Below are 25,493 nucleotides of genomic sequence, written 5' to 3'. Positions count from 1 at the left end.
CTGACCAATCGCAGGGTGCCAGAAACGAACCGTTCAGGGCTGCCCCATAGCCATGGGTGGCACCTCTGTACTCCCCACTGAGGCCATTCTTTGCTTTGGTGTAGAAAGGGCTCGGACAGCTGGTAAGGGGGAGAGCTGAGCGGAAAGAGACATGGAAGCAAGAGGTGCACACTGGGCTGGGCGGGCACTGGGGACAGTGGGAACGCCTCTCTCCTTAGGGCCCCACCTTTCTCGAGAAGCCATAGGAAAACTGGCCTGGAACAGGAAGTCAGGGAGCAAAGGGACGCTGCTAATTAGGAGGCAGAATACGAGTCTCGCTGCCTCCACCCAGCAGCAGTGGTATCACACAAAGAAACCCAAGGACTTAATATCCTGTCCTCTCATGAACTAGACCCACCCTAGAACCCTCATCGAGAGCCACTCCAGAACCCAGAACTGAACCTATCGAGTCAAAAGAGTTGAGAAAAAACATCAAAAACAACAGGAATAAATCAGCAGACTGGAAAAGTCTGTTGTCTCTGGCCAAGGCCAAGGACTAGGGGAGCAAGGCAGGGGTAAGCCCACCCACAGAACATCACAGCTTCCAGCATATACTTAGTGGTATGGATCATGTTCCCATGCTGGGGAGGTAACTTCCTCCCTCCTGTCTTTGCCTGAGTGATAAGCAACCTGCAGTCCTGGCCTAGAGGGGCTGGGTCCCCAGCGGGGAAGGAGCAGAGGTGATGTAGACAATCACTGTAAACTGCTGGGAGTTCCAGAGCAGATGTCCCCCCACTGTGAAAATCGTGTCTGGAGTCAACCTATTGCACTGGTGGGAGGAAGACAGAAAGAAGACTTGGCAAGACACAAAAGGGAAGTGTGGCTTCTGTCTGTCCTGGCACTGCGAGTCACCCAGCTGCCTTGGTCCGCACAGTAAGAACTGTGAGACACCTGGATGTTTGGGTCCATGCACATTTAGGTCTGGATCAGAGGTTCTGCCATGAGAGGGTCTGGGATTCTACCTGGGTTTTGCTACTAGTACTGAAATTTGTATTTGTATTTTTTCTGATGCAGAATATAACAAGGAATAGCAACAGAGCAGGGTGTCCAGGAGGGAAGGGACTTTCCCAGCCTGCCCCCAGGAGATGCTCCTTTCCCCCCATCCGGACGGCTTGCATGGAGCGCCAGCCCTCCCCCGCGCTCAGGAGGGTCCACAGCACCTCTGTCCCTCTGCTCATGCTTCTCCCGGGGCCTGGGAAAGCTCGGAGGGAGTGGTGAGCAGACAGGGAGGGCTCTTAAGAGCACTGATCTCCACCGGCTTCTCTGGCTTTCTTGCAACCGGCTCCCCAGGCTTCCTCCCAGCCCAAGTCTCAGACAATATGCCTTTGTCTGTCTCTGGGGCTACCACCAGGAGAAGAAGGGCTTCCGACTCTGAAAGCTCTGTGTGTAGGACTCGCTAGAAGATCGCTGGTGGGAACGGGCCGTCTCAACAATCACAGGTGGCATCTGGACGAGGTGCAGGGGACACTTGTTGTCTTTCAGGGCCTGGGTCAAATTTAGGATCTGCAGAGGGGGAAAGGAGATCAGTAAGAGCAGTGCCTAGGCATCCTGGTCTGCCTCCGAAGGGAGACCTGCAGGCAGACTGCTCCTGTAAATCAATACAAAAATAAACCAGACACTAATGGAAAACTACCAATAGGCTATCTACTAAAGTAAGAATGTAAGAGGGCAATCACAGAAAATGGAAACCTCTCTACCTTTTTAAAAAATACAAATGAAAAAAAAATACAAATGAAAACAAAGACCTCCTCTTTCGCCTGTCTAGTTAGTAAAGATACAGAAGATACCGACTCAGAGTTGGGGAGTGTTCAGATCATGGAACAGTTTTTCAGAAAGGCAAGTGGACCATAAAGGCTTCAAAGTGGACAAGCCCTCTGACTCAGCAACTTCATTTTTAAGGATTAAGGGAACGATCACTGACATGCACAAAACACTTAAGTTTCAATCTATACAGTGCAGTATGGTTTACAACTGAAAATTATATAAATGCCCGAGAGTACGGGATCAGTTAATAATTTAAGGGATTAGAAACAAGCAATTAAAAAACATATTCTTCGGGCATGGAAAACTGATCACAATGTCTTGGACAGAAAAGAAAGGAGATAAGGAACCGGTATTAGTGTGATCCCCACCTTTATTTTCTAAAATCCTATTTTCTTATCTACAGAGGAAAAAAAGTCTTAAAGGTTGGCAGTGATTATTTTTGGGTCAAGAAAGGTGACCTAGAGATACAGTGATTTTAGTTTATCCTTATTTTCTGATTTTCCTACAAAGACTATGTATTTAAAAAATAAAAGCCATTTCAGTTGAACTCTACCTCTCATGCTGTTATCTTTTTTTTTAATAAATTTTTACTTTAGAATAATTTTATACCTACAGAAAAGTTACAAAGATATGTACCATTTACCCAAGTTCTCCTAATTTGATCATCTTCTATAACCATGGTGCCTTTACTAACACTAAGAAATCAACATTGGAACATGAGTGTTAACCACACTCCAGACTTGACTTGGATTTCACTAGCTTTTCCAGTACTGTTCTTTTTCTGTTCCAGGATACCACAGTATGTTTGGCTCCTCACAAATTTTTGTCTGTATTTTACAGATATTTCAGACATGTGAACAGAGGAACACATTTCTTTCCCCTGTCACAATCACAGTCACCACCATGTATCTTCTCTGATAGGAAAGAACAAAAGCTGAAGTGGTCCTCCCACAGCCTTTAAACCGTTGGATGCTGAAGATTTTCACAGCCAGGCCGGAGACACAGGAGAGGGGTGGCTGGGCGGCTGCCCCCAGTCACATAGACACACAGGCCTTGAGCCATAACGATCCTTGGCCTACAAATGCTACCCTCAAAGAGGCAGAGTTCACCTGGATCAGAGGTCAGAAGTAGATCCTACCAGTAATGAGTTCCTTTTTAAATTCATTGTCTTGGTATTTGTGAGCACCCTACACTGCTTCAAAGAGCCTTGAGTACAAGATCAGGGCAGAGAACTAAGAGGAGGTTCAAATGGAATTAGAGTAGACCATGCAGGAGACCATCCAGCTTATGACAGGATTTTACTACCTCTCTGGCTGGGTCTTCAGGTTAGAAGCCACCTTTCAAGTACATTTACATCTTTGGGGTAAAACGTCAAACTGTTTACAACTTACTTCCAAAAGATTTGGCCAGATGCAAACAAACAAAATCTACCTATCTAGGGAGAGAGACAAATTATAAAAGAGATAAAATTATACAGATGTATAGATAATATTCAGATAGATAACATTTCGAGATATGAGATAAAGCAAACGTGGCTACATCTACCTATCTAGGGAGAGAGACAAATTATAAAAGAGATAAAATTATACAGATGTATAGATAATATTCAGATAGATAACATTTCGAGATATGAGATAAAGCAAACGTGGCTAATTAAATGTAATGACTGGTGAGTCTAGATGACTCCCCTCTTTCAATTTTACTGAGGTTTGAAATGTTCCTAATTTAAAAGTTGAAGAAAAATTTATAGCAGGTACATAATGCCAAAAAAGAAATACTGTCTTTGAAGATGTTATCTAAAGAAGCTTTCCCTCAGACCGTGCATTCTTTATCTCACGTCTGGTTAGAAGCCTTTATGGTGAGTAACAACTCTATCACCCGAATCCATCTCTCCAGGGTTCCCCATTCTTCCCCTTTGGCTCCAGGGCCCTGTACAGTCCACTCCATGACTGCGGCTCAGGCAGATAGAAGGTGGTGCGTTCCTTTTACCCATGTGCTAGGAGGAGGAGCTAGACACTCATCCATGACTCATCCTGACAGTTTCAAAGGTAGGCACTCTAGGTTGTAAAATGCCACCCGCTCTCAAAGGACATTAAGAGCACATGATGGAAAGAAAGCTAAAATGTCTCTCTCTCAACCCCCGCCCCTCTGCCTTTTGCCACTCTAGATAATGGCCTTAACTAAATATAATGAGAGGAAAGTTGCTATGTTTGCAAGAGACTGGGAAGGGGTTAGAGAAGACAGTACAATAGGGACAGAGGTACAATCTACACAAACTAGAGAAGTTTGCTCCTTTATGCTGAGTTTCACAATACCGGAGTACGTCACGTGGCTTTTAAGATTTCCAACAATTCTGCCAGCCTAACTGGGCCTTTACATTATTGGGGAAATGTAGGAAGACCACATTATGGTCTTCAGGCAGCTCTAATAACTACAGCTATTACATCCTCTGTCTGTCCCATTTCTAGAGAAAACGGGTTTGGTAAGCTCAAGAGTTGCCCTCAACAGAAGCCTTTTGCTAAATGGAGGAAAGAGGTTAACTGGATAATTATGACTGAGAAAAGCTTCCTGTCCCTCAAAGATGTGAGACTGCTGCTGCTGCTAAGTCGCTTCAGTAGTGTCCAACTCTGTGTGACCCCAGAGACGGCAGCCCACCAGGCTCTCCCGTCCCTGGAATTCTCCAGGCAAGAACATTGGAGTGGGTTGTCATTTCCTTCTCCAATGCATGAAAGTGAAAAGTGAAAGTGAAGTTGCTCAGTCATGTCCGACTCCTAGCGACCCCATGGACTGCAGCCCACCAGGCTCCTCCATCCATGGAATTTTCCAGGCAAGAGTACTGGAGTGGGTGCCATTGCCTTCTCCAAAAGATGTGAGGAGCTGTAGACAAAACCCTAGTAAAATAGCTAACCCATATTGAGTACTTCAATATACCAGCACTACTCCAACTGTTTTCAATCATTGATCTCATAACCTTATGAGATAGGTGCTGTTATTAATCCCATGTTACAGGTGGAGAAATTAAAAGGAGGAGAGATTAAGTAACTCAATGAGACCTCACAGCTAATAAATGGCAGAGTCAGGCTTCAAATCACACACCCTGACCAGTTTGTGCCCTAACTGCTAGGCTATTCCAGCTGTCTTTAAGACTTCAAAGTGATATGCAGAATGTCAGTGTCCTCGCGCTTTTAGCAATTTTCAAGCTGTTCTTTGCTCTGCTATGGAAGATCAACAATGCCTTGGTGGTTTCCTTGGTTCCCTTTGAAGATGAAGGGGAGAAAGAAGAAATAATGTGCTTGTAACTATAACAACAAAAATTATAACCATGCCAGCATCTGAGTGCTTACCATGTGCCAGGCATGGTTTTTACTAAACACTTGGTACACATAATCTTATGTGATTCTCTGACCAACTCTGCAAAGTAGGGTAACTGTCCTACTTTATAAAAAGGAAGCAGAAGCTCCTGCCTAAGGCCATGGTGCTGGGGAGTGGTGAAGCAGCAGTCTGACTCCAGAGCCTAGCTCTTAACCACCAGGGGTTACAGCTACCTTGAGCAACCTGAGGACCCAGACCACCAGCTAAATCCACCAATGAACTATCAAGCAAGTGGCACAGAACCAAGCACATAGTAGGTACTTCACCAAATGCCTGATACCATGGAAGAGGTGGGAGATCTGGGACGGCTACCTTTCCTCTTAGGTGTTAAGACAGAGTCACAAGCGTGGATGGCACAGACTAAAATGGGTGTGAGATATGGCCTTTACACACTCACTCAACATGAGCATATGACCCTCTCAGAGAAATCCTGGGGATGACACCAGGAGGATGTCCCAGGCTTACCTGCCCCCGCATGACAGCAATCTGCTTATGGAACTGGCCCCTATCGAAACCAGGATCTTTCTGCAAAAAAAAGGCAGAAGGAGATATAACCTGCATGAATGCCTCAGAAGAACCCATTTTCCTCCCCCAACTAGAAAACCCTCAGGAGGCTTAGGCGGCTTAGTGATGTTCACCCCAACCCCGATGACTCCCTATTTCACAGACAGCAAAATAGAGAACAAGTAACCATCTTGTCCTCAGTTTCATGGTTGTCTCTGAAGAACTCCAGGCTCTGGGGCTCCACCTGAGGATGAGAGCTCTGTAGACACACTGCAGCCGCGTGACACACAGGACACGAACCAGTGTGACTCCACCCAGCTGCCGACTGTCCACACCAACCCAAACTAGGTCTCGCTGTCCTCAGGGAGGAAACCTTGCTCTCCACTGGCTAACACAAGCCAGAGGATGTTTCCATTCTATCTTGGCTTGTATCAGGACAAATTAGGAAAACCGCTGGAATTCTTTCTTCCATATGGTTTTAAGGCTAAGGTTCCCAGGGCTAACCTTGAAGAGTTCATACAGATCCTCCTCCAAGTCCTTGACGAAGTTAGGGTCTGATATCTTTGGAAGAATCAGATCTTTAATCTCCTGAGAGAACGGGACTTTTGCCTGGGGCAACCAGGCCCAGTAAAAAGGATCTGAAAAGAGGAAAAGTCAAAATCAAAGCTAGTGTTGAAAAAGTCCCTGTCCATCTATGTCCTCCACCTATCAGAGCACGGGTAAAGTTGGATATCCCTCTTATTTGAAATACAACAGAAAATTAAAGTTACAGGGGTTGCTAACCCTAAAGGTTAAACAGTTAAGTGGAGAAACCGGGATTCAAACCCAGGTTTGTCTAATCCCTGAGCCTGTGCGCTTTCCCTGACATTATATGACTTTTCAAGATGCAAGCCTATCTAGAAGCAGTTATCAGTACTTGCCACTGAAACATTGAGACGCTCCTTCTCAAAAGACAGACAAGTACTGCAAAGGGACTAGTAACCCCCTACTTGTATCTCTCTCTTTTTAAAGGTTTCTCAGTTATAATGGGGCCAGGGGTTGGTTTCCAGGATGTCGACAAGGAAGACAGAACAGGAACAGCAGCTTATATTTAGAAACAAATCGAATAAATTACGATAAGACAGTCTTCAGAAAGACTAAGAAAAATGCAACATAGAGATGTGAAAACTCAGCTCTGTGCTTCTGATGGGAATAATGTATGGGGAAAAGGATACTAAGTTTACACTGTGGAATAGTTGCCGTGTGCCAGCCATTGTGCTCAGGGGCTGAGCGGCATTATTGCATTAGTCCTTAGAACAATCCTGTGATAGAGGTATTATTCTCTTCATTGCACAGATAAGAACACTGAGAAAGAGCAGGAAAAGAGCCAGACCACAGTGGTCTTGAGACTTACATGCCCTCCAGGAGTCAGGATGCTTCAAAGGGAAAGCCAGCCCATTATCTATGGCCGCCACCTTGATAACAGGCTCCTTCACCACCACCCAGTCTGTGTCCTGAAGAGCAACGGAAGACTAAATATTTAGGGAGTCCCACCTTCCTCCAGAGCTTTAAAGTAGCAGCAAAGGCTCCCATCTCAACCTGCTCAGGCACCGGTCCTTACTCAATCTCTGAACTGGTTTCCAAATTGTTACCTGGACTTACTATATTTATGACACTTTGATTTGGCTAATTCAAGGTTCTCAGAGTCCCTTTCTCTTAGAAAAGGTTCCTCAAAAGTTGTCACAATCCTTGGTAACACAGGAAATGACAATAACAAAAGAGAACTATAAGCCATTCCTCACAGGGAAAGGCAGTGAGAACCCTAAGAGTCTAAAAAAATGACAAAAAGTTGTGTCTGACTCTTTGCGACGCTATGGACTATAGTCCACCAGGCTCCTCTGTCCATGGGATCTTGTAGGCAAGAATACTGGAGTGGGTTGCCATGCCCTCCTCCAGGGAATCTTCCCAACCCAGGGATTGAACCCAGGTCTTCCACATTGCAAGTGGATTCTTTACTGTCTGAGCCACCAGGGAAAACCAAAAATACTGGAGTGGGTAGCCCATCCCTTCTCCAGGGGAACTCCCCAACCCAGGAATTGAAGCGGGGTCTCTTCCTGCATTGCAGGTGGATTCTTTACCAGCTGAGCTACCTAGGAAGCCCATTAAAAAAAAGGAAGAAAAATCAGTTATAAGTCAGTCAAGGTCCTTTCATGTGGACCTTTGACTCAGTGGCCACTTCACTGGTGGTGACATTTTCCAGCAAGATACTAGAACCGTGGATGATAACAGCCGGTTGCATTTGCACAATGGACTCTGTTCCTCTGCTTCACAGAAGCATTAAGAGGAAAAGGACGAGAGCTAAGTGCAGAGAGAGTGCAAGAGGCTGCCTGGGACAGCGCGTGTCAGACCCTCCCATGACTGTGTACTTGGCTCCACGCTCAGGCTAACTAGTGCCACCACAGAACAGGGCAGGTGGGCTCAGGATACCTGTATCAGAATCCTCTGGGATACCTTACTAAAAGTGTGAGATCCTCAGTGTTACCCGAGATCTAATGGAGGAAAGGCTTGTAGAATCTATACTGTTTTTAATAAGCTCGTCAGATGATTCTGATGTACAGAATTTGAGAAGCACTGACCTTACTGTGGGAAACATTTTGCAGTATATATGGGCATCAAATCATCACAATGCACATGTTAGACTTGCACAGAGTTATATATCAGTTATATCTCAATAAAACTGGAAGGGGAAGACACTAAAAAGAATAAAAGTCCATCTTCCTCTCCTTCTCCAGGCAGCCTTCCTGCTAAGTTTTTAAAATGCACAGGGGAAGCGTGGTGGAATAGAAAAGCAATGAGAGCGTAGAAAAAGTTGTAAGAAGTAGCTTTTTCTAAACTGATATTTTGTGGAACTGTAGTCTTGTGAGAAAAGTATTCCATGGTCAAAGTTTAGAAATCATCAGGCCAAATGAAATCACCAGGTGCACTGAGGCATTATTTCTCAGACCTTTACTATGCTCCCATACAATGTGAATCTCCAAAGAAGGTCAGAGTATGCAACAGGTTCCAAATTTATTTGAACTTTTCTTCCTTCTGTCTCTCTTAAAATCAATCAGCAGGATATTCCTTAAAAAAACATATTGAGGTGACAGAGGATGAGATGGTTGGATGGCATCATGGACTCAATGGACACGAGTTTGAGCAAACTCCAGGAGACAGTGAAGGGCAGGGAAGCCTGGCTGGCTACAGTCCACAGGGTCGCAGAGTCAGACATGACTTAGCAACTGAACAACGACTACCAAATATTAACCTCAATTTTAAAGACGTGTGCTATCCTGATTCCTCTGAACTTACGTGACCTAAATATCACACTATTCTGTGCTTCCATATTATGCATATATCCCACCTCATCCTCTCCTTAAAAGGATACAGAGTAACCACTTACCCGAGAGTTAGAACTATCCATTGGACAATCGTATTTGATCAGCCAGTTGTCATTGCCTCGATCTGTGAACAAAAATATGAAGTTAATAGACAAAACTGTTGATTTCCACATTCAGTAGTGGTGAATTAGACATTCTGACACATGGAAACCAATCATACTATTATAGACAAAATGTTTTAAAATTTCTTGAAGGCACTGGAGATTTTATAAGACCCTTAAGAATTAGACTGTCATGATCTGGGAGAAAAAGACTCAAGAGAGGGGAGTCCACCCTTTGTGGCTTCTTTTTTCTTACAGCACCTGCTGCTGATTTGGGAAGAGGTAGTTACGAGGCTGAGAGGTAGAACAGTATGCTAACAGCCCCAGGGAGCTAGGGAGACAAAACTATGGCCTGGTGACTGGCAAGGAAGAGGAAACCCTGGTAGATCATCCATGCTCTGTGTTGAAACCTAAAGGGCTAACACCTTGGAAGTAAGCAGAATTTCTTCTCAATACCTAAAATTAATGTGATCCTAGGTTTCTGATGACCCCAGCAGCTTGCCAGAGGCAAATATCTTCTTCCAGACAGGATTGATATCAACATCCTTGACCTCCAAATAATTCTACAGTTTTTGATATACAATATCTGACACTTAAAAATAACAAGGCATACAAAGAGACAAGATGACACGAAAACAACAGAAAATTCAAATACATCTATAGGAGCCCCAAATAAAGATATAAGCTCTGAAATGTCCAAGATAAAATCCTTAATATGTTTAAGAAATAAGAGTATCAGCAGAAAACAATAATCTACAAAAAAGAATCAAATAGAAATTCAGGAAATGAAAAATACAGCTACCATATGGACAACTTCCTTCTCCACAGAAGCCATGGGAGCAAGAAGATTAATGAAACGTTTTTTAAATACTGCTGAAAGAAAATAATTGCTAATCTCAAATTCTATGTACAGTAAAAATATCCTTCAAAAATGAAGCTGAAGTAAAGACAATTTCAGACAAACAAAACAGAAAATTTGTCACCACCAGACTAGTACTTCAAAATAATAAAAGTCATATACGAAAAATCCAGACCAAACATCATATTCAATACTGAAAGACTAAAAGTTCTTCCTCTAAGATCTAGTGCAAAGGAAAAATGCCCAATATTACCACTTCTACTCAACATAGTACTGAAAGAACTATGCAATTATGCAAGAAAAGAAATAAAAAGCATCCACACTGGAAATGAAAAGGTAAAATTATCTCTATAGATGATATGTTCTTATGCAGAAAACCCTAAAGATTCTACAAAAAACTGTTAGATCTAATAAATAAACTCAGCAAAAGTCAGGATCAGGATACCAAGTCAACCTCAGAAATCAGCTGCATTTCTATTCAATAACAATGAACAATTCAAAATGGAAATTAAGAAACAAACCCATTTATAATATCATCAAAAAGAATAAAACACTTAGGAACTAGTTTACTAAGGAGGTAAAAGACTTGTATAATAAATACTATACAATATTGCTAAAAGAAATTAAAGAGACATAAATAAATGGTAAGATACTTCATGTTCACAGATTGGAAGATTTAATACTGTTAAGACAGCAATACTACTGAAGATGAACTAATCTAGAGATTAAATGCAGTTGTATAAAAATCCAATGATGTTTTTTGCAAAAACAGAAAAACCTATCCTAAAATTCATATGAAATCTCAAGGGACCGCCAAAGAACCAAAACAATCCAGAAAAAGAGTAAAGCTGGAGGAATCACATTTCCCCCAAAACTTACAAACTTATTACAAAACTTACTACAAAACTATAGTAATCAAACAGTGTAGTACTGACACAGAGATAGACCAATGGACTAGATTACAGAGTTCAGAAATAAACCTTTGCATATATAATCAAAGTTGGACAAGGATGGAACAACCATCAGCAGGCTACGGTCCATACAGTCTCAGAGAGTTGGACACAATTGAAGCGACTTAGCACATATGGGAAAAGCACACGGAAAGATGTTCAACATCACTAGTCATTCAGTTCAGTTCAGTTCAGTCGCTCAGTCATGTCTGACTCTTTGCAACCCCATGAACCACAGCACGCCAGGCCTCCCTGTCTATCACCAACTCCCGGAGTCCACCCAAACCCATGTCCATCGAATCGGTGATGCCATCCAACCATCTCATCCTCTGTCGTCCTCTTCTCCTCCTGCCCTCAATCCTTCCCAGCATCAGGGTCTTTTCAAATGAGTCAGCTCTTCACATCAGGTGGCCAAAGTATTGGAGTTTCAGCTTCAACATTAGTCCTTCCAAAGAACACCCAGGACTGATCTCCTTTAGAATGGACTGGTTAGATCTCGCACTAGTCGTTAGTGAAATGCAAATCAAAACTACAATGAGATACTACCTCATACCTATTAGCATTAGGATGGCTACTATACACATGTATTTATATATAGACCCAGAATATAACAAATGATGGTGAAAATGTGGAAAAACAGGAACTCTTGTGCACTGCTCTTGGGAATGTAAAACGATGCAGCTGTAAAATGTTTTCCATACTATGGAAAACAGTATAGCGGTTCCTCAAAGTTCTAAACACAGAATTACCATATGATATAGCAATTCTACTTCTGGGTACACACCCAGAAGAACTGAAAGCAGGGTTTCAAAGATATTTGTACACTCATGTTCACAGCAGAATTATTCACAATAGATAAAACATGGAAGCAACCCAAGTGTCTGTCTACAGATGAATGGATGAGTGAAATGAGGCATATACATACAATAGACTATTATTCAACCTTAAAAAGGAAAGAAATTCTGACACATCCTACAATATGAAAGAACTCTGAGGATATTACGCTAAGTGACTAAGCCAGTCACAGAATGAAAATACTGTATGAGTCCACTTGAATGCATGCATGCTAAGTTGCTTCTGTCGTGTTCGACTCTTTGAGACCCCGTATGGACTGTAGCCTGACAGGCTTCTCTGTCCATGGGATTCTCCAGGCAAGGGTATTGGAGTGGGTTGCCATGCCTTCCTCCAGGGGATCTTCCTGACCCAGGGATCTAACTAGGGCCTCTCACATCTCCTCCACTGGCAGGTAGGCTCTTTACCACTAGCGCCACCTGGGAAGATATGAGTCCACTTATATGTGGTATTTAAAGACAAAACTGTCCTGTACTAGGCTAGGCTACCACGAATGACTAGGGATCAAGGATGAGAGCACTCTTTGTGCTGCTTTAGAAGAGCCAAAGTGTCTTCTGTACGAGACTGGGAGAGAGGCGAAGATGAAACATAAGTACTCACCGCCTCTGATAATTACACATGATGTGCCTAGACAAAGCTGGTCTAGAAAAAAGTATTTTCAGCACCCTCTCCAATGTGTATAACCCTTCTGTCTTATTAAAAACTCATCCTGACAGGGTACTCTGATACCAAGCTCTGCAAGCAATCTCCATGTCTGCCCTGTGGCTCCTCACAGCCAGGCACAGGGCACAGGACCACCCACAGCTGCTCACCAGTGTTGCGGATGATGTAGTCCAGGACCACCAACCGCTCGAACTGCAGGAGCAGTTGCCTGTTAGTGTTCTCAGGAAGGGGTTCCGCTTCAAAACGCCGTAGCCAGTAGTCTGCATCTTTGTAGCTTTCAACAAAGAGCTGGAATGAACCAACCTGCAACCAAAGAGGAAGAACAGAAGTATTTCCCTACAGCCCAAGTCCAAAGATCCCAGGAGTAAGCCAGGTACCCACTAAGGCCCTATAGAGTTTATATTAGAAAAGGGTGGTGACAGTAATTGCTCATCCAAATTCAAAAGGCACAGTTAAATGGTCCAGAGGAGTAAAGTAAGGAAGCTATAGTCTCTATTCTCCGGAGAATTACTCCTCAAACCTTAGGCCCTCAACGAAATGAATAAGACTGGTGCCTCAGGGCAGGCTATTCAAGTGTCCAAAGGCGAGTCTGCAGACACCTTACTTCACCTCTTGGATGGTTATGCCATTATAATCACCACCTTTGATGTGCCACCTAGGCGCAGTCTATACCTTTGGTGGTAGCCCAATGCGATTAAACCGCTGTCCAACTTTTGGCACTTTCTCCAACGCAAGCCGCTTGCCCCTGGACTTCACTCGGTCAATGGCACTATAGTTGAAGGTCTCACTGGCCAGGTATACTACCTACAATGGAAACAGAAGAGACACCAAGGTTAGAATGAAGTTTAAGGAACTATACCAGTATGGCAAAGAATAATAGCTAGATGCTCACCAGTACTGTTCCTCTTCAGCATATGGAAAGGATACATTTCTCAGCACTTCTAACTGGTAGGAGACAGTTTGTGAGTAGTTCAGGCCAATGCAATGTTGACAAAGTGATGTATGCACATTACTTTCAGGCCTGGCCCCTAAAATTTCCCATGATCCTTAGTTCACATTTCCCAGTCTGTGCAGCTGGAAGAAATGAAGGGCTCAGAGATGGTAAAACCACATCACGGAAGGATCCAAGATCTCTTGTGGCTATATAAAGTGACGTGGATCTAGGAGAGCTGCCTAACTAACATGGATCTTGATGTGAGCAAGAGATAAACTCCTATCGTGTTAACCACTGCAATTCAGGGGTTGTTATAGCATCTAAAATGAATTATGCTGACACTACAGCTAGCTTCTGGGTTAGGAGAAGATGGTCCAGGATCTATTTTCTCTCCAGATAAAAATAAATTGCACTTTATTCCATACCTTTTTACTTCCTGTTGAATTCTATACTGTGTGCAATAATTTACATTTAAAAATTAAAGAAATGTTAAAATTGGTTTTAATTTTTAATGCATTGCTATGTATTTACATAGACTATATCTGGAATACTAAGCAAGAAACTAGTAATAACATCTGCCTCTGAGGAAGGAAATCAAGTGGCTAGAAGACAGGGGTGGGAGAGAAGCTGGATTACTCTTCTTTGTTTAGGTATGTGGGTGTGCTCAGCCGTGTCCAGCTCTTTGTGACCCCATGGACTGTAGCCCACCAGGCTCTTCTGTCTATGGGATTTCCCAGGCAAGATTACTGGAGTGAGTTACCATTTCCTTCTCCAGGGGAGCTTCCTGACCCAGGGATCAAACCCAAGTCTCCTGCGTCTCCGGCACTGCAGGCCAATGCCTAACTGCTGAGCCATGAGAGTGGGCGGTTTGTTTAATCTCTTGTGCCTTCTAATTTTTGCACTAGATGCATGCATTACCTTTTAAAATTTTTTAATGGAACACCAATATTACACTTGATTGTCAAACTGCAGAAATACCACGATAATCCATAATCCATTTGGACATCCGTTATCACACTTAACCACTGTCTCGTGATTATCCATTTTTTAAAACTAATGAAATGTGGGGTGGATGAGAACCATCTTATTTACATTAGCATCCCGAGTACAAAAGAGTGCCCGGCATATGCCTATTCACTAAGTGAATGAATGAATGAGTTACAAGCTTCTTTCAGATAGCACTGAGTTTTAGTATATAAATACCAAAAATAAAATTTATAAGAAAATTCTTTCTTTTCCTAAGCCTTGTAAAATTCATTACAAGTAACTAATTTTGCCCTTGAACCTTAGAGATAGCATAAAGTAATTCCCTTGCTCCCATCCATCCATCCATCCACTCAGTTTTAATATGGTACCGAAAACAGATGTGCCAAGATGTATTATAGGTTAGCACTTTCTACCTTACAAATCTGGAAACATCGGCACAAGAACAAACGGGGAAAAAGGCTTTCTTAAGACTATCTTGCCAGTTTCTATGATGAAAACCCTGTTCTCAAGACATATACCACACTTTCCCTCATCAGATTTATTTTGATCAATTTTTGTAACTAACCACTCTTTCCCTATGACTAATGAAACTCTCATAACCTGAAACCTTGTAGGAACAGAGAGCAGAGATAGTGATCAAGTGAGAATTAGAGCCTTATTATTTGAAGCTCTAGCACAACTGTAAGCCCCGTTTCCATAGTGACAGATACTGTGATCAACTGGATAGAATCCTGTCACAAGGGTGGGGAGGCAGGAAAGACTGAGATCTCCTCTTACTATTCTCCAGCAGCTGTTATGTTAAGCTTGCAAATGTATGTTAAGCTTGCAAAGTTCTGTCTCATCTCAGTCTCACGGAAGACAAGATTTTTTGTTGCTGACTTTTTGATGCAAAAGACCCTCAGGCCTCATTAAGGTTCTCTAACAGGGAAAGAGGAAGACTAGAGATGGGGGAGAACAGGATTGTGGGGCATGGCATTAATGATTAGAATGGTCATAAAAATACCACAGGTTAAAACGTATGGAGTGTTTACACTGTGCCAGGCGCTGGGCTACATATTCCACATGGATTATCTTGTGTAATATTAATGGCCACCCTATCAAGTAGGAACTCTTTTTTTTTTTTTAACTTATTATTTTGGTTGCACTGAGTCTTCGCCGCCGCGCTTGGGCTTTCTCCAGTTGTAGTGAGTAAGGATGACTCTTCCTCGCAGTGCTCGGGCTTCTTATCGCAGTGGCTTCTCTTGTTGCAAAGCACAGGCTCTAGGGTGCATGGGCTTCAGCAGTTGTGGCATACAGGTTCAGGAGTGCTGGCTTACAGGCTCTAGAATGCAGGCTCAGAAGTCGTGGCCATGGGCTTAATTGCTCCGCAGTATGTGGAGTCTTCCCAGACCAAGGATTAAACCCATGTCCCCCGCACTGCCAGGTGGATTCCCATCCACTGCGCCACCAGGGAAGTCCAAGGAGAAACTCTTTATATCCCTATTTTTATAGTGAGGAAACTGAAAGGGAGAGAATGCGGGAGTGTCTTAACTCACTCGCCCAGGGATCACTCAATAAAGAGGTGCAGCACCAGAATTTGAACTTGATCCCTGATTCTTAGGCACTGCCCTGAGAAGCACAGGCAAAACAGACAGGCATGGGGCCTGGGTGGTCTGCTACTTACTCAGCAAAGCAGGGAGATTACAGCGTGATGAGCAAGGAGTACTTAGGATTTCTAGAGTCTAGGAGGGGCCTGGTGGGAGGATTTCAGGGTAGGTAGGAGATCTTAGGAGCATTCATCATCATATAAAGATGTTCAGGGTGCTGCTTCACTCTATGCACACAGAGAGAATGAAAGCTCAAAGGGAAGGAGTGCACTACACAAGGGCAGGGTGACTTAGATGTCAGATGGGAGCTACGAGCCGGGAACTACAATCAAATATATCTAACATTCACTCCATTGGCCTGAGGTTGGGGGATCTCTGTTACTGTTCTTTTTTCATGGTTTGATATCTATTCACTGATTCAGCTGGTATTTAAGGAACACTTACTAGAAGTATAGTATTTTGCTAGGTGCTGAGAATGAGAGAAGGAAATTTCAAGAAGTTTTCCCTGATTTCTACTTCCTTACAAACTAGTTGGCTTATTTGAAGTTTTTTGGCAAAGGAGCAAACATAGTTAAACATCCACAACTATCACATTTTCTTGTAACATACCCTGGGAAAACAGGAAAAAACAGATTTGAAGGGAACCTCTTGTCTGCTGATTAGGCTCTTTGCCCACAGTCTGCCATCTAAACCTGCAAAGAAAACCTCAGCCAGGGGTTTTTAATCTAGTTCCTGTGGGTCAAAGGGTAGATTTCAACTGGCCCATGAACCATCCTCTTGAAATTATATACGGTAATTGCAAATATGTATATTTTTTATGGGAACAAAATTTATAGCTTTTATCCAATTTTCAAAGAAGATTAAGACCCAGAGAGAGATACAAAGATGGCCCTGCAGCCATAGGGCATCAGACCAGAGTTCCACCTTAAGTTGTTACTAAATCTCAGGGAGTCGTATATTAAATGAGTGATGACGTATCCTTAGATGTTCATATGCTGACCAGAAGATTTCTTCGCCTTGGAACCCTTGGAAGGTTTCATGAGACATCCTGTAGCAGAGTGGTTCTTAACCCAGTATCAGTAAACTTTCTGAAACTGTTACAATCAATTTTATTTAAGCCTGTTTTTGAAAGAGGGTGGGAGGTATGGTCCAGATCCTGCATTAGAACTTCAGCTAAGTCTGCAACACATATAAGGTATGTACAAATCCATTCTAAGTGTGGATTTGCCTAGATCCGGGAACCCAATTTTGTAATGTTCAGACAAGCACCAGAATTCCATAGCATAAAGATGGGTGATGAGAATTCCTTGTCAGTTTCCTGTAGGTGTTCAGGCCAGACCTTTACACTAACCCTCAGCCAACCCTAGAGTCCTGCTTGCCAGACCTTGCATTAGTGCTTAGCTGACAATCAGCTAGTCCATTGTAGACTGTGTCTAAATCCTGGAATGGCTCAGAAATCTCAGAGTGAGCTACAAAAGTAGGTAGGTTTCTAACCAGCTTGGGGTTACGTGGGATCCAAAGCCCCAGGGAGCCCATACATGTGTATCAGAAGGGAACCTCCTGAAATTGTATGCAAAAAATTTATGTGTATCCTTCTCAGGACAGCTTTCATCGGATGATCAAACCATAAGCATGCACATACCACTCCCCACCAAAAAAAAAAGGCCGAGAACCCTAGACTCAGGGTAAAAATAGCCCTTCACTGGATCTAGCAGTCCCACTAACCTGGGCTTAGGCCCAGGAAAACTCTGGCCAGGCAGAAAGGCATCCGGAAGACAGGTCACTGACCTTTGTGCGGGGTACGATGTTGAGTTCCAGTTTTTGGTCCACCAGGCTGGCCCCCGCCTCCGAGAGGTAGCCCTGGTTGAGGACAAGGCAGTCACGGCCAAAGCAGCAGGGGCAGCACAGCTTCTGCAGCCACTTGGTCCACTTAGGATTAAGTTGCCCGTATGGCTCTTCATTCTTGGGTTTGAACACAGCGATGATCTTCTACAGAGACCAAAGGAAAAGGGTGTTAAAGGCAAGTTCATGCCAGTGGCTCACAGACCAGGTCAGCAAGACTCTAGAAGGAAATGAGAGGGCATAGGCAGACAATCCCTATGTACAGTTAGACACTTCCCCCTGAAGGGAAGACACCAGCGCACATGCGCAGCTGAGAATAACGCTGCCAGAAAGGGCTGTGCCCAAAGAAGATGCCAATCTGGTATCGATGGTACAACAGATTTTAACACCATCAAACCCCAACTTCTAAGGTACATTAATACTCACTGTTGCTCCGCATCAGTTAAGGAAAGTATCAACTGAAAGGAAATCAGTAAGGTATTATGGAATGAGGTTAAGAAAATTCTTTTATCAATGGCTGACTTCCTCTATCAGCCTTAATACCCCCACCCATCTTAAAATAACAAGTTTAGGAATGACAAATTAAGTAAGCAATGGAAGAGAAAAATCACAGCAGGAAAAAGAGTCTGCTGGCGGGTTAGTATGGGTTCTTTTAAGTAATTCTGATAAGCAAGAGACCAGGACATGAGAGGCCATAAAGATTAAGATCCATCTTCTCTAGCAGACAATAACTTAATCCCCAAAGATCCTCATACATATGGGATGCTGCTGCAATCTAGAAACTAAGGCCTTCCCTCCTGAAGGCTTTCTTCCCCAAGCCAGTCAGTCCCCTTAGGTTGTTTTATATTTATCTCATTCCCTCCAGTCCCCAAACTGGTACTTTCAAAGGAAGAAAAGTAAAGTAAATATTCTATTCAAGTGATTCATCTTAATATCATATGACTCTCCCTCTCCCCTCAGCCCACAGCCAACTCAAGCTAGTCTGGGTCATAAGACATTTTCCTGTGGGTGTCATTTCCTGAATGGCCAGTCACAGCAAAAACCATACATTCATCTGCCTGCAATATGTAAGTACTCATATTAGGAACTAGCTAGGCATATGTCTAAAACAATAACTGGTCAATCTTGAGGCCAGTCCCTTCAAGAAGCCTTGCAAGAAGGCAAGAGAAAAGAAGTACAAAAGAAATCAATTGATTCTTAAAGATAAACTTATTCACGGGAAAAAGTCAAATGCATATGTTCATTCAGAATTACATTATTATCCAAAGTGGCTAGGAAGAGGCCTGTTTTGGCAATCTTCCTCTCTGTCTCCACAACCCTGGGCTCTGAATCACATAGCAGCAGTAGTAGTAACTGGCTCAGCTCGCAGAGAATGGCTTTTGACTCTACCGGAACTCTCTGGAACCTGGGCAGTGAAACCACAGGACAACTTGAGGCCCATCCCAGAACCCACCAGCCGGTTCACTGAAGTACAACGTGGAGTTCAGCAAGCTGGTCCCCAGTGAAAGGGAAACCAAGACTACTAGCGGGGCTGAAAAATACCAGGACTGAGGCTTAAATACTTCCACTTAAAGAAAGCAGAACTTGGGAATTCCCTGATGGTCCAGTGGTTAGGACTCCAAACTTCCACTGCAGGAAGCACAGGTTTGATTCCTGTTCCTAAGATCCCTCAAGCCACATGATCCCTCAGCCAAAAAAAGAGCAGAACTTAAAGGCCAAGATTGCAGCCAAGCATCATTTATAGACCAACCTCTCTAACTTCTCAATTTCCTTCCAGCATAAGGAGAATCCGAAAGCATTTCATCGACTCTAAAAGCATTAGTCATCATGATTCTCTCAGTGTAACAAGGGTTTCATTAAATAATAATGTCTGGCATGCACAAATAGGGGGGTAGTGGGGGGCGGGAAGGATGGAGGAACAGAAGGACATTCAGACAGAAGGGGGACAAGTCCCTTTCAGGGCGAAGTTGCTTCAGTTCACCTAGTTGGCGCAATACAGTGTATCGGCACTCTGTGGGTTTCCTAGAGACACATAAAGCAGCGTCTGGCCTAATTTCTAAAGCTAATGTTAACATCACATAATCAACTGTGTTACCGAAGACTCAAGAATATTCTCCTAATTCATAGAAAACAAACTCTAAAACCACCCACCATTATTTGGTTGAGAAAGAAAAAAATACTGCCTAATTCATTTCACCATATTATCTCTCTTTTTTAATAAACTTTCAATTTCTTTTTACACGTAGGAGAAAGCTTCAGTTTGATGTCAGTATTTTAAAAAACACCCTCCCTTAACACTCACTTACTAAAATCCCTTTTAAGGAACGGGTTAACATGCAGGTAGCCAGAGGAGCAGAAATGCATGAAGTTCAGGATAAAAAGAACAGCGCACAGGGCAGTGACGACGGGGCTTGGCTGGGCCAGCCCCACGACTACTGAAACCTGAAACCCAAGGGTTTTCTGTGTCCATCCAGCAGCTCCAAGGAGCAGTGTACGAGGCTAGGCTATACTACAATCTAAGACAACTCAAGCACATCATGCATACTATACAGTGAAATATGCAGAAATAACATAAAATAAAAGTTTGGTGTTTTTTTTTTAAGTTTGGTAAATACAAAGTGGATGGTTCTCAAACTTTCTGGTTTCAGGATTCCTTTAAACTTTTAAAAACTATTAAAGACCCCCAAAGCTTTTGTTTACATGGGCAAAATCTATATTTGCTGTTATTAGAACTTAAAATTAAAATGTCAAAACTATTTATTTAATTCACCTAATCATAAAAACAGACCAATTACATGTTAATATATGTGACATGTTTTTTTGAAAAATAACTATATTTTAAAAAACAATTTTTAGTGAGAAGACTGGTATTATTTTACATTTTTGCAAATCTCGAATCTTTAGCTCAGTAGAAGAAAACTGTATTCTCACATCTTCTTTAATATTCAATCTGTTTCGATATCACACATCATGCAACCTCTTGAAATCTCTGCTATACACTCATAAGGAAATGAGAGTGAAAAAGGTAAGTCTGTATTCTGTAGAGGCTAGATGGAAACAGCACTTTTTGACTTAACTATTGAGGTAGAGAAGCCTGATTTACATGTTAACTCTTACAAAAGACAGGGATGGACTACTCCAAATATGTGAGATCCTGAAAGAAGATGGGATCCAAATAGAATGTAATAAAAGAGATTCAGCCTGTATTTATTTTCCTGTTCACTGCTATCAACCCAACCTGCCTCATCGATTATAACTTGTGGCTTGGGACAACTCCCTATCACAGATGGTGTGTTGATGATGCTTAAAAGTCTCCAAACTACACCTATGTATCGTATATAAACATGACTGTATCTTCACATTTAAGTAATAAAAAAAGTTACTCTGGGGGCTTCCCTGGTAGCTCAGTGGTAGAGAATCTGCCTGCCAATGCAGGAAACAATGGATTCGATCCCTGGTCTGGGAAGATTCCACCTGCTTTGGGGCAACTAAGCCCATGCACCACAACCACTAAACCTGTGCTCTAGAACCCACGTGCTACAACTACGGAAGCCCTAGCCCTAGAACCCATACTCTGCAACAAGAGAAGCCTCAGCCCCCACTCAGCACAACTAGAGAAAAGCCTGTGCAGCAGCAAAGACCTAGCACAGCCAAATAAATAAATAAAATGATTTAAAGAAAAGTTACTCTGAGATCCTTATTCTTTATTTGGCTATTAGTGGCATTCTCAACCAAATGTAAGGACATCAAAATTTCCTGGAAGACACAGGTGGCTACAAGAAACACATTCAATATTACAATATAAATTTATATTTGAAAAATGGAAAATAATACTGTACTATTTTCAAGACAAACTCTTGGTGAAGAAAGTATTTTTAAAAGGCTGAAAATTACTGATATAAGGCCAAGCTCCTAGGACATGTGAGAGGTATCTATAAAACTGTTTTGCAAATACCACTTACAATTGTCTAATGAATTACTATCCTAAATAGGAATGGATCCTTTTAGAATTACACTACTTTTTGCTTTATTCAATGCCATGTATCCAAGAAAGCTTAATCCAGGGGTCAGTCAGCATGTGACTTAAAAAACAAGCAAAACACTCTGAACTCCTGCTAAGCACCAGGAATTAGGCCAGGGGCTTTCACATGTGGTATCTCATTTATTTGTCCTAATAAACTAGTCAGTCATATGCTGTTCTACGATTTGGCAATATGAATGCTTAGTATTACCAGCCACTCAAAACAGAAAATGCTCAAAAACTACTTTCGTGAGCAGCCTGAGACCTGAAACACAAGGATGTAGGTGAGGAGGGTGACCTGAGCATTCTACCATGACTTCTGATCCAGCATTTTCCATCTTACTGTTTCAGGTCCGTACTTGCTCATTCTGAGGAAGAAACCACTCTCAACCGGGAAATGAAATCAGGGCTGTTATCTTCAAGAACCTTTCAGACTGTCCAGCTCCAAAAGTACCTGTGGCAGAAACTGCTGGTTCGCCCAATCTCTGTTCCCTCTTATTCCTTGGGCACAGGTACCTGATTTTTAGCAGGACAAAATAAAGACTCCAGTTCCCAGTCACTACTGAAGCTCAGTTCTGGACAATGGGATGTAAGGAGAACAGTCTAGTGCCAACTTCCAGGAAGTGTCTTCCAGGGAGAGGGCATTCTCTTCCTCCTCCTCTCCTTCTTTCAACTGGCTGAAAAGCAGACAAGATATCTGTAGTCTGAGCATCCATCTTGGCTCATGAAGTGGAAGCCCCATGCTAGGGATGGCTGACCAGCTGGACCTATGGATGCATACTGTTCATACTGTCTCCCCGATAAAGAAAAATGCCATGCCAGCTCCAAGCAGTCTGGAGACTTCTTTCATGAGAGTCAAATGTACTTTTATTCAAGTTATTATTATTTAAAAATGTCTGTCACACACAGCCAAATTTAGTCCTAACCAATATGGGAGCTGAAAAGAGAAACCAGAGATTCAGATGACTAACTCTGAGGTAGCAGGACCTGGTAGTTAGAAGCATGAACTCTGGCGCCAGTCTGCCTGGGTCTGAAACCTGCCTTCCATTTAATAGCTTTAAGACTCTGGGCAAATTAGCTGTACTGTGTGTCTCAGTGTTATCATCTGTGGGGACAACGATAGTACCTACCTCAGAAGGTGTTACGAGTATTAAGTGAATTATTATTTGTAAAGCACTTTATTTTTTTTAATGCATTATTTTTATCTGTGTATGTGTGCTCAGTCACTCAGTAGTGTCTGACTCTTTGCGGCCACATGGACGGTAGCCTGTCAAGCTTCTCTATCCATGGGACATTGCAGGCAAGGATACTGGAGTGGGTTGCCATTTCCTTCTCCAGGGAATCTTCCCGGCCCAGGGATCAAACCCGAGTCTCCTGCATTGCAGGCGGATTCTTTACCGCTGAGCCATCGGGGAAGCCCTGTAAAGCACATTAAGAGTACCTGGCATACAGTAAATACTATCTAAGTATTTCTAAACAAAATAAATAAACACATTTGGAGCAGGGCTAAAGATGACAAAACTAACTACAGTTAGTTTGTGGTCTAGTGTAACCCACCACAGCATTTAGGAAGTGATCCTCTGCTCTGAACCACATTTTCATCAGTGGGAACAGAATGGTTACACTAATAAGTTTTGTTTGGTCATATGTATTTTGACTTCCCATCTAAGAAAGGACAGTGGCCAGGAAATCTGGGAGACTGAGATCCTGCAAGTCACCAAGAAACATATCCATAGTCTACTACTCTCCATGGGCTATGTACTAAGGTGACAGTACTTTACCTGCCAGGTGGAGCTGAGAGATCGCATTACTCCCACCTGTCAGAGCATCAGATCACTTCTCTGCTGACCCAACACACTTCCAGTGTTGCAGTGCAGCTGTAACAGTGTCATGAAAGAAAAACAAAAATCTTCCACCTGCTCTTAGCCCCTTCAGCCAACAAGCTAGCAACAAAATAAAAACCATTCATATCTTAGATTTCAGTCTGGTTCCTAAATAAAAAATGATGAACATCTTCCTGACATTTAAACCCAAGGACCCCCTGTCTTTCTTTTCTTCTAGAAGCGATGGTTCCTGTTTGAGCTTTCGATTTAACTCACTACTCCCTTATCTGAGAGATTGGGAAAAACTTTACTCTCAAACCTTTTTCCCATCTCGTTTGTGGTAACTGAGTTGATTGTGGAAATGCTCTCTGGTTCTTGGTGATAATTCCAGGATAACATCTGGGAGAATAACTGGATCCAATATGATCCTAACCAAGAACTACAAGTCACAGTGCATCCTGGCCATTCAGCACTCCTGTCAAAAGAGCACACCACCAATCTCAAGAGTTCACATAAGAGAGATGTAGGGAAAATGTGAGGGAACTCTGATCTCCATCAGTTTAATAACAATAGTATATTTTTCCAGTAAGTCATTCTGGCCCACCTGAGAACATGAACACAGAAGACTTGAAATTTTTTTGACTCATTGATATTTCAAAGACACCTCTAGTTTGATCTGTTGGTGGGCTGTTCAGTCGCTAAGTTGTGTCTGATTCTTTTGCAACTCTGTGGACTGTAGCCCATCAGGCTCCTCTGTCCACCGGACTCTCCAGGCAAGAATATTGAAGTGGCTTGCCATTTCCTTCTCCAGGGGATCTTCCTGGAACTCAGGGATGGAACTGCGTCCCCTACATTGGCAGGCAGATTCTCTACCACTGAGACACCACGGAAACCCTAATCAAAAGAATAAATGTCACTTTTCAGCTGCCTTCCTCACTCTATGTCCCATCCCATCCTCATCCCCCTTTAAACACATACAAGGGACAAAATAAAAGTGAGAAAAACACTAGTCCTGGATGAGAAATGAAAGTAAAAGGTAACTGACAGTCCCATGTTTCTCAAACTTTACACTCTAAACTGAGCAACAATAAAAAAGGATTTGAACAATATCTCAGAAGTGAGCAATAACCAGACAGATGAAACTGATGAGTCCACTCAATCAGCAACGTCTGTCAATAGGAGACCTGGATCGGTGGCAGAAGACATCCCCACAACAGAGAAGGCTGGAAGGGACCCATCAGAGCCCCTCATGGGTCACCGGTGCGCCTGGATGAACAGTGACAACACTGATTCGGTACAAAAAGAAAGGACGGGCTCAAAGCTCAAATCAGTAAGTAAGTAGCTGAACAAATGTCTGTAGTTTAAAGCTAAGGAACCTACTAGAAAGCAGCATCTCCCTGCACGTCTCTGTCCAGAGGCCAACTGCCCCACCACACCGCAGGGCTCCTCGCCTCTATCTGGTCAATTTCCTCTTTTCATTTTCCGCTTACTCCTCCCCTACCAAATAAGTTCTGATTTATTTCTTCATTCCGCAGAGCTTCTCCATCTCCAGTTCCCAGGGGCATTCCAAAATCCTGCCCACGAAGCTCCGCACGGTAGTTTTCTCCTTTCGCAGCCTTTCAAAACCCCTTCTCCCTCTGACTGTGCAAAGCCTCAAACTCCCCGGGACAGGTCCACCCTCCCCGAAGCTGGCGGCCGCAGTCCCCAGCCCGATCTCACCCCCTGAGGGTCCTTGACGAAGTAGCTTCCGCTGGAGCCCTGATAGATGCGCTCGGGGAAGATGCCACGCTCGATGGCCAACTCGGCCTGCCGCACCACCGCCTCGAACTCCGGGTCC

At 43.1% G+C, this 25,493-nt stretch overlaps 1 protein-coding gene across 1 annotated transcript; it reads right to left on the bottom strand.

Annotated features, from left to right (window-relative positions):
- Window positions 1-1,014: 1,014 nt before the first annotated feature.
- Window positions 1,015-25,492, bottom strand: PI4K2A (phosphatidylinositol 4-kinase type 2 alpha; the record flags this gene model as incomplete). Its single annotated transcript, XM_010833114.1, has 9 exons — window positions 1,015-1,542; window positions 5,641-5,700; window positions 6,184-6,317; window positions 7,073-7,172; window positions 9,101-9,162; window positions 12,613-12,766; window positions 13,136-13,267; window positions 17,759-17,959; window positions 25,376-25,492. Coding segments are annotated over 9 exons (1,122 nt in total), but the record flags the coding sequence as incomplete, so codon positions are not given.
- Between the last annotated feature and the right edge of the window lies 1 nt (window position 25,493).

Source organism: Bison bison, unplaced genomic scaffold (genome assembly GCF_000754665.1).
Source record: "Bison bison bison isolate TAMUID 2011002044 unplaced genomic scaffold, Bison_UMD1.0 scf7180017862979, whole genome shotgun sequence".
Classification (NCBI taxonomy): Eukaryota; Metazoa; Chordata; class Mammalia; order Artiodactyla; family Bovidae; genus Bison; species Bison bison.
This window is presented reverse-complemented; position numbering and strand designations above follow the sequence as displayed.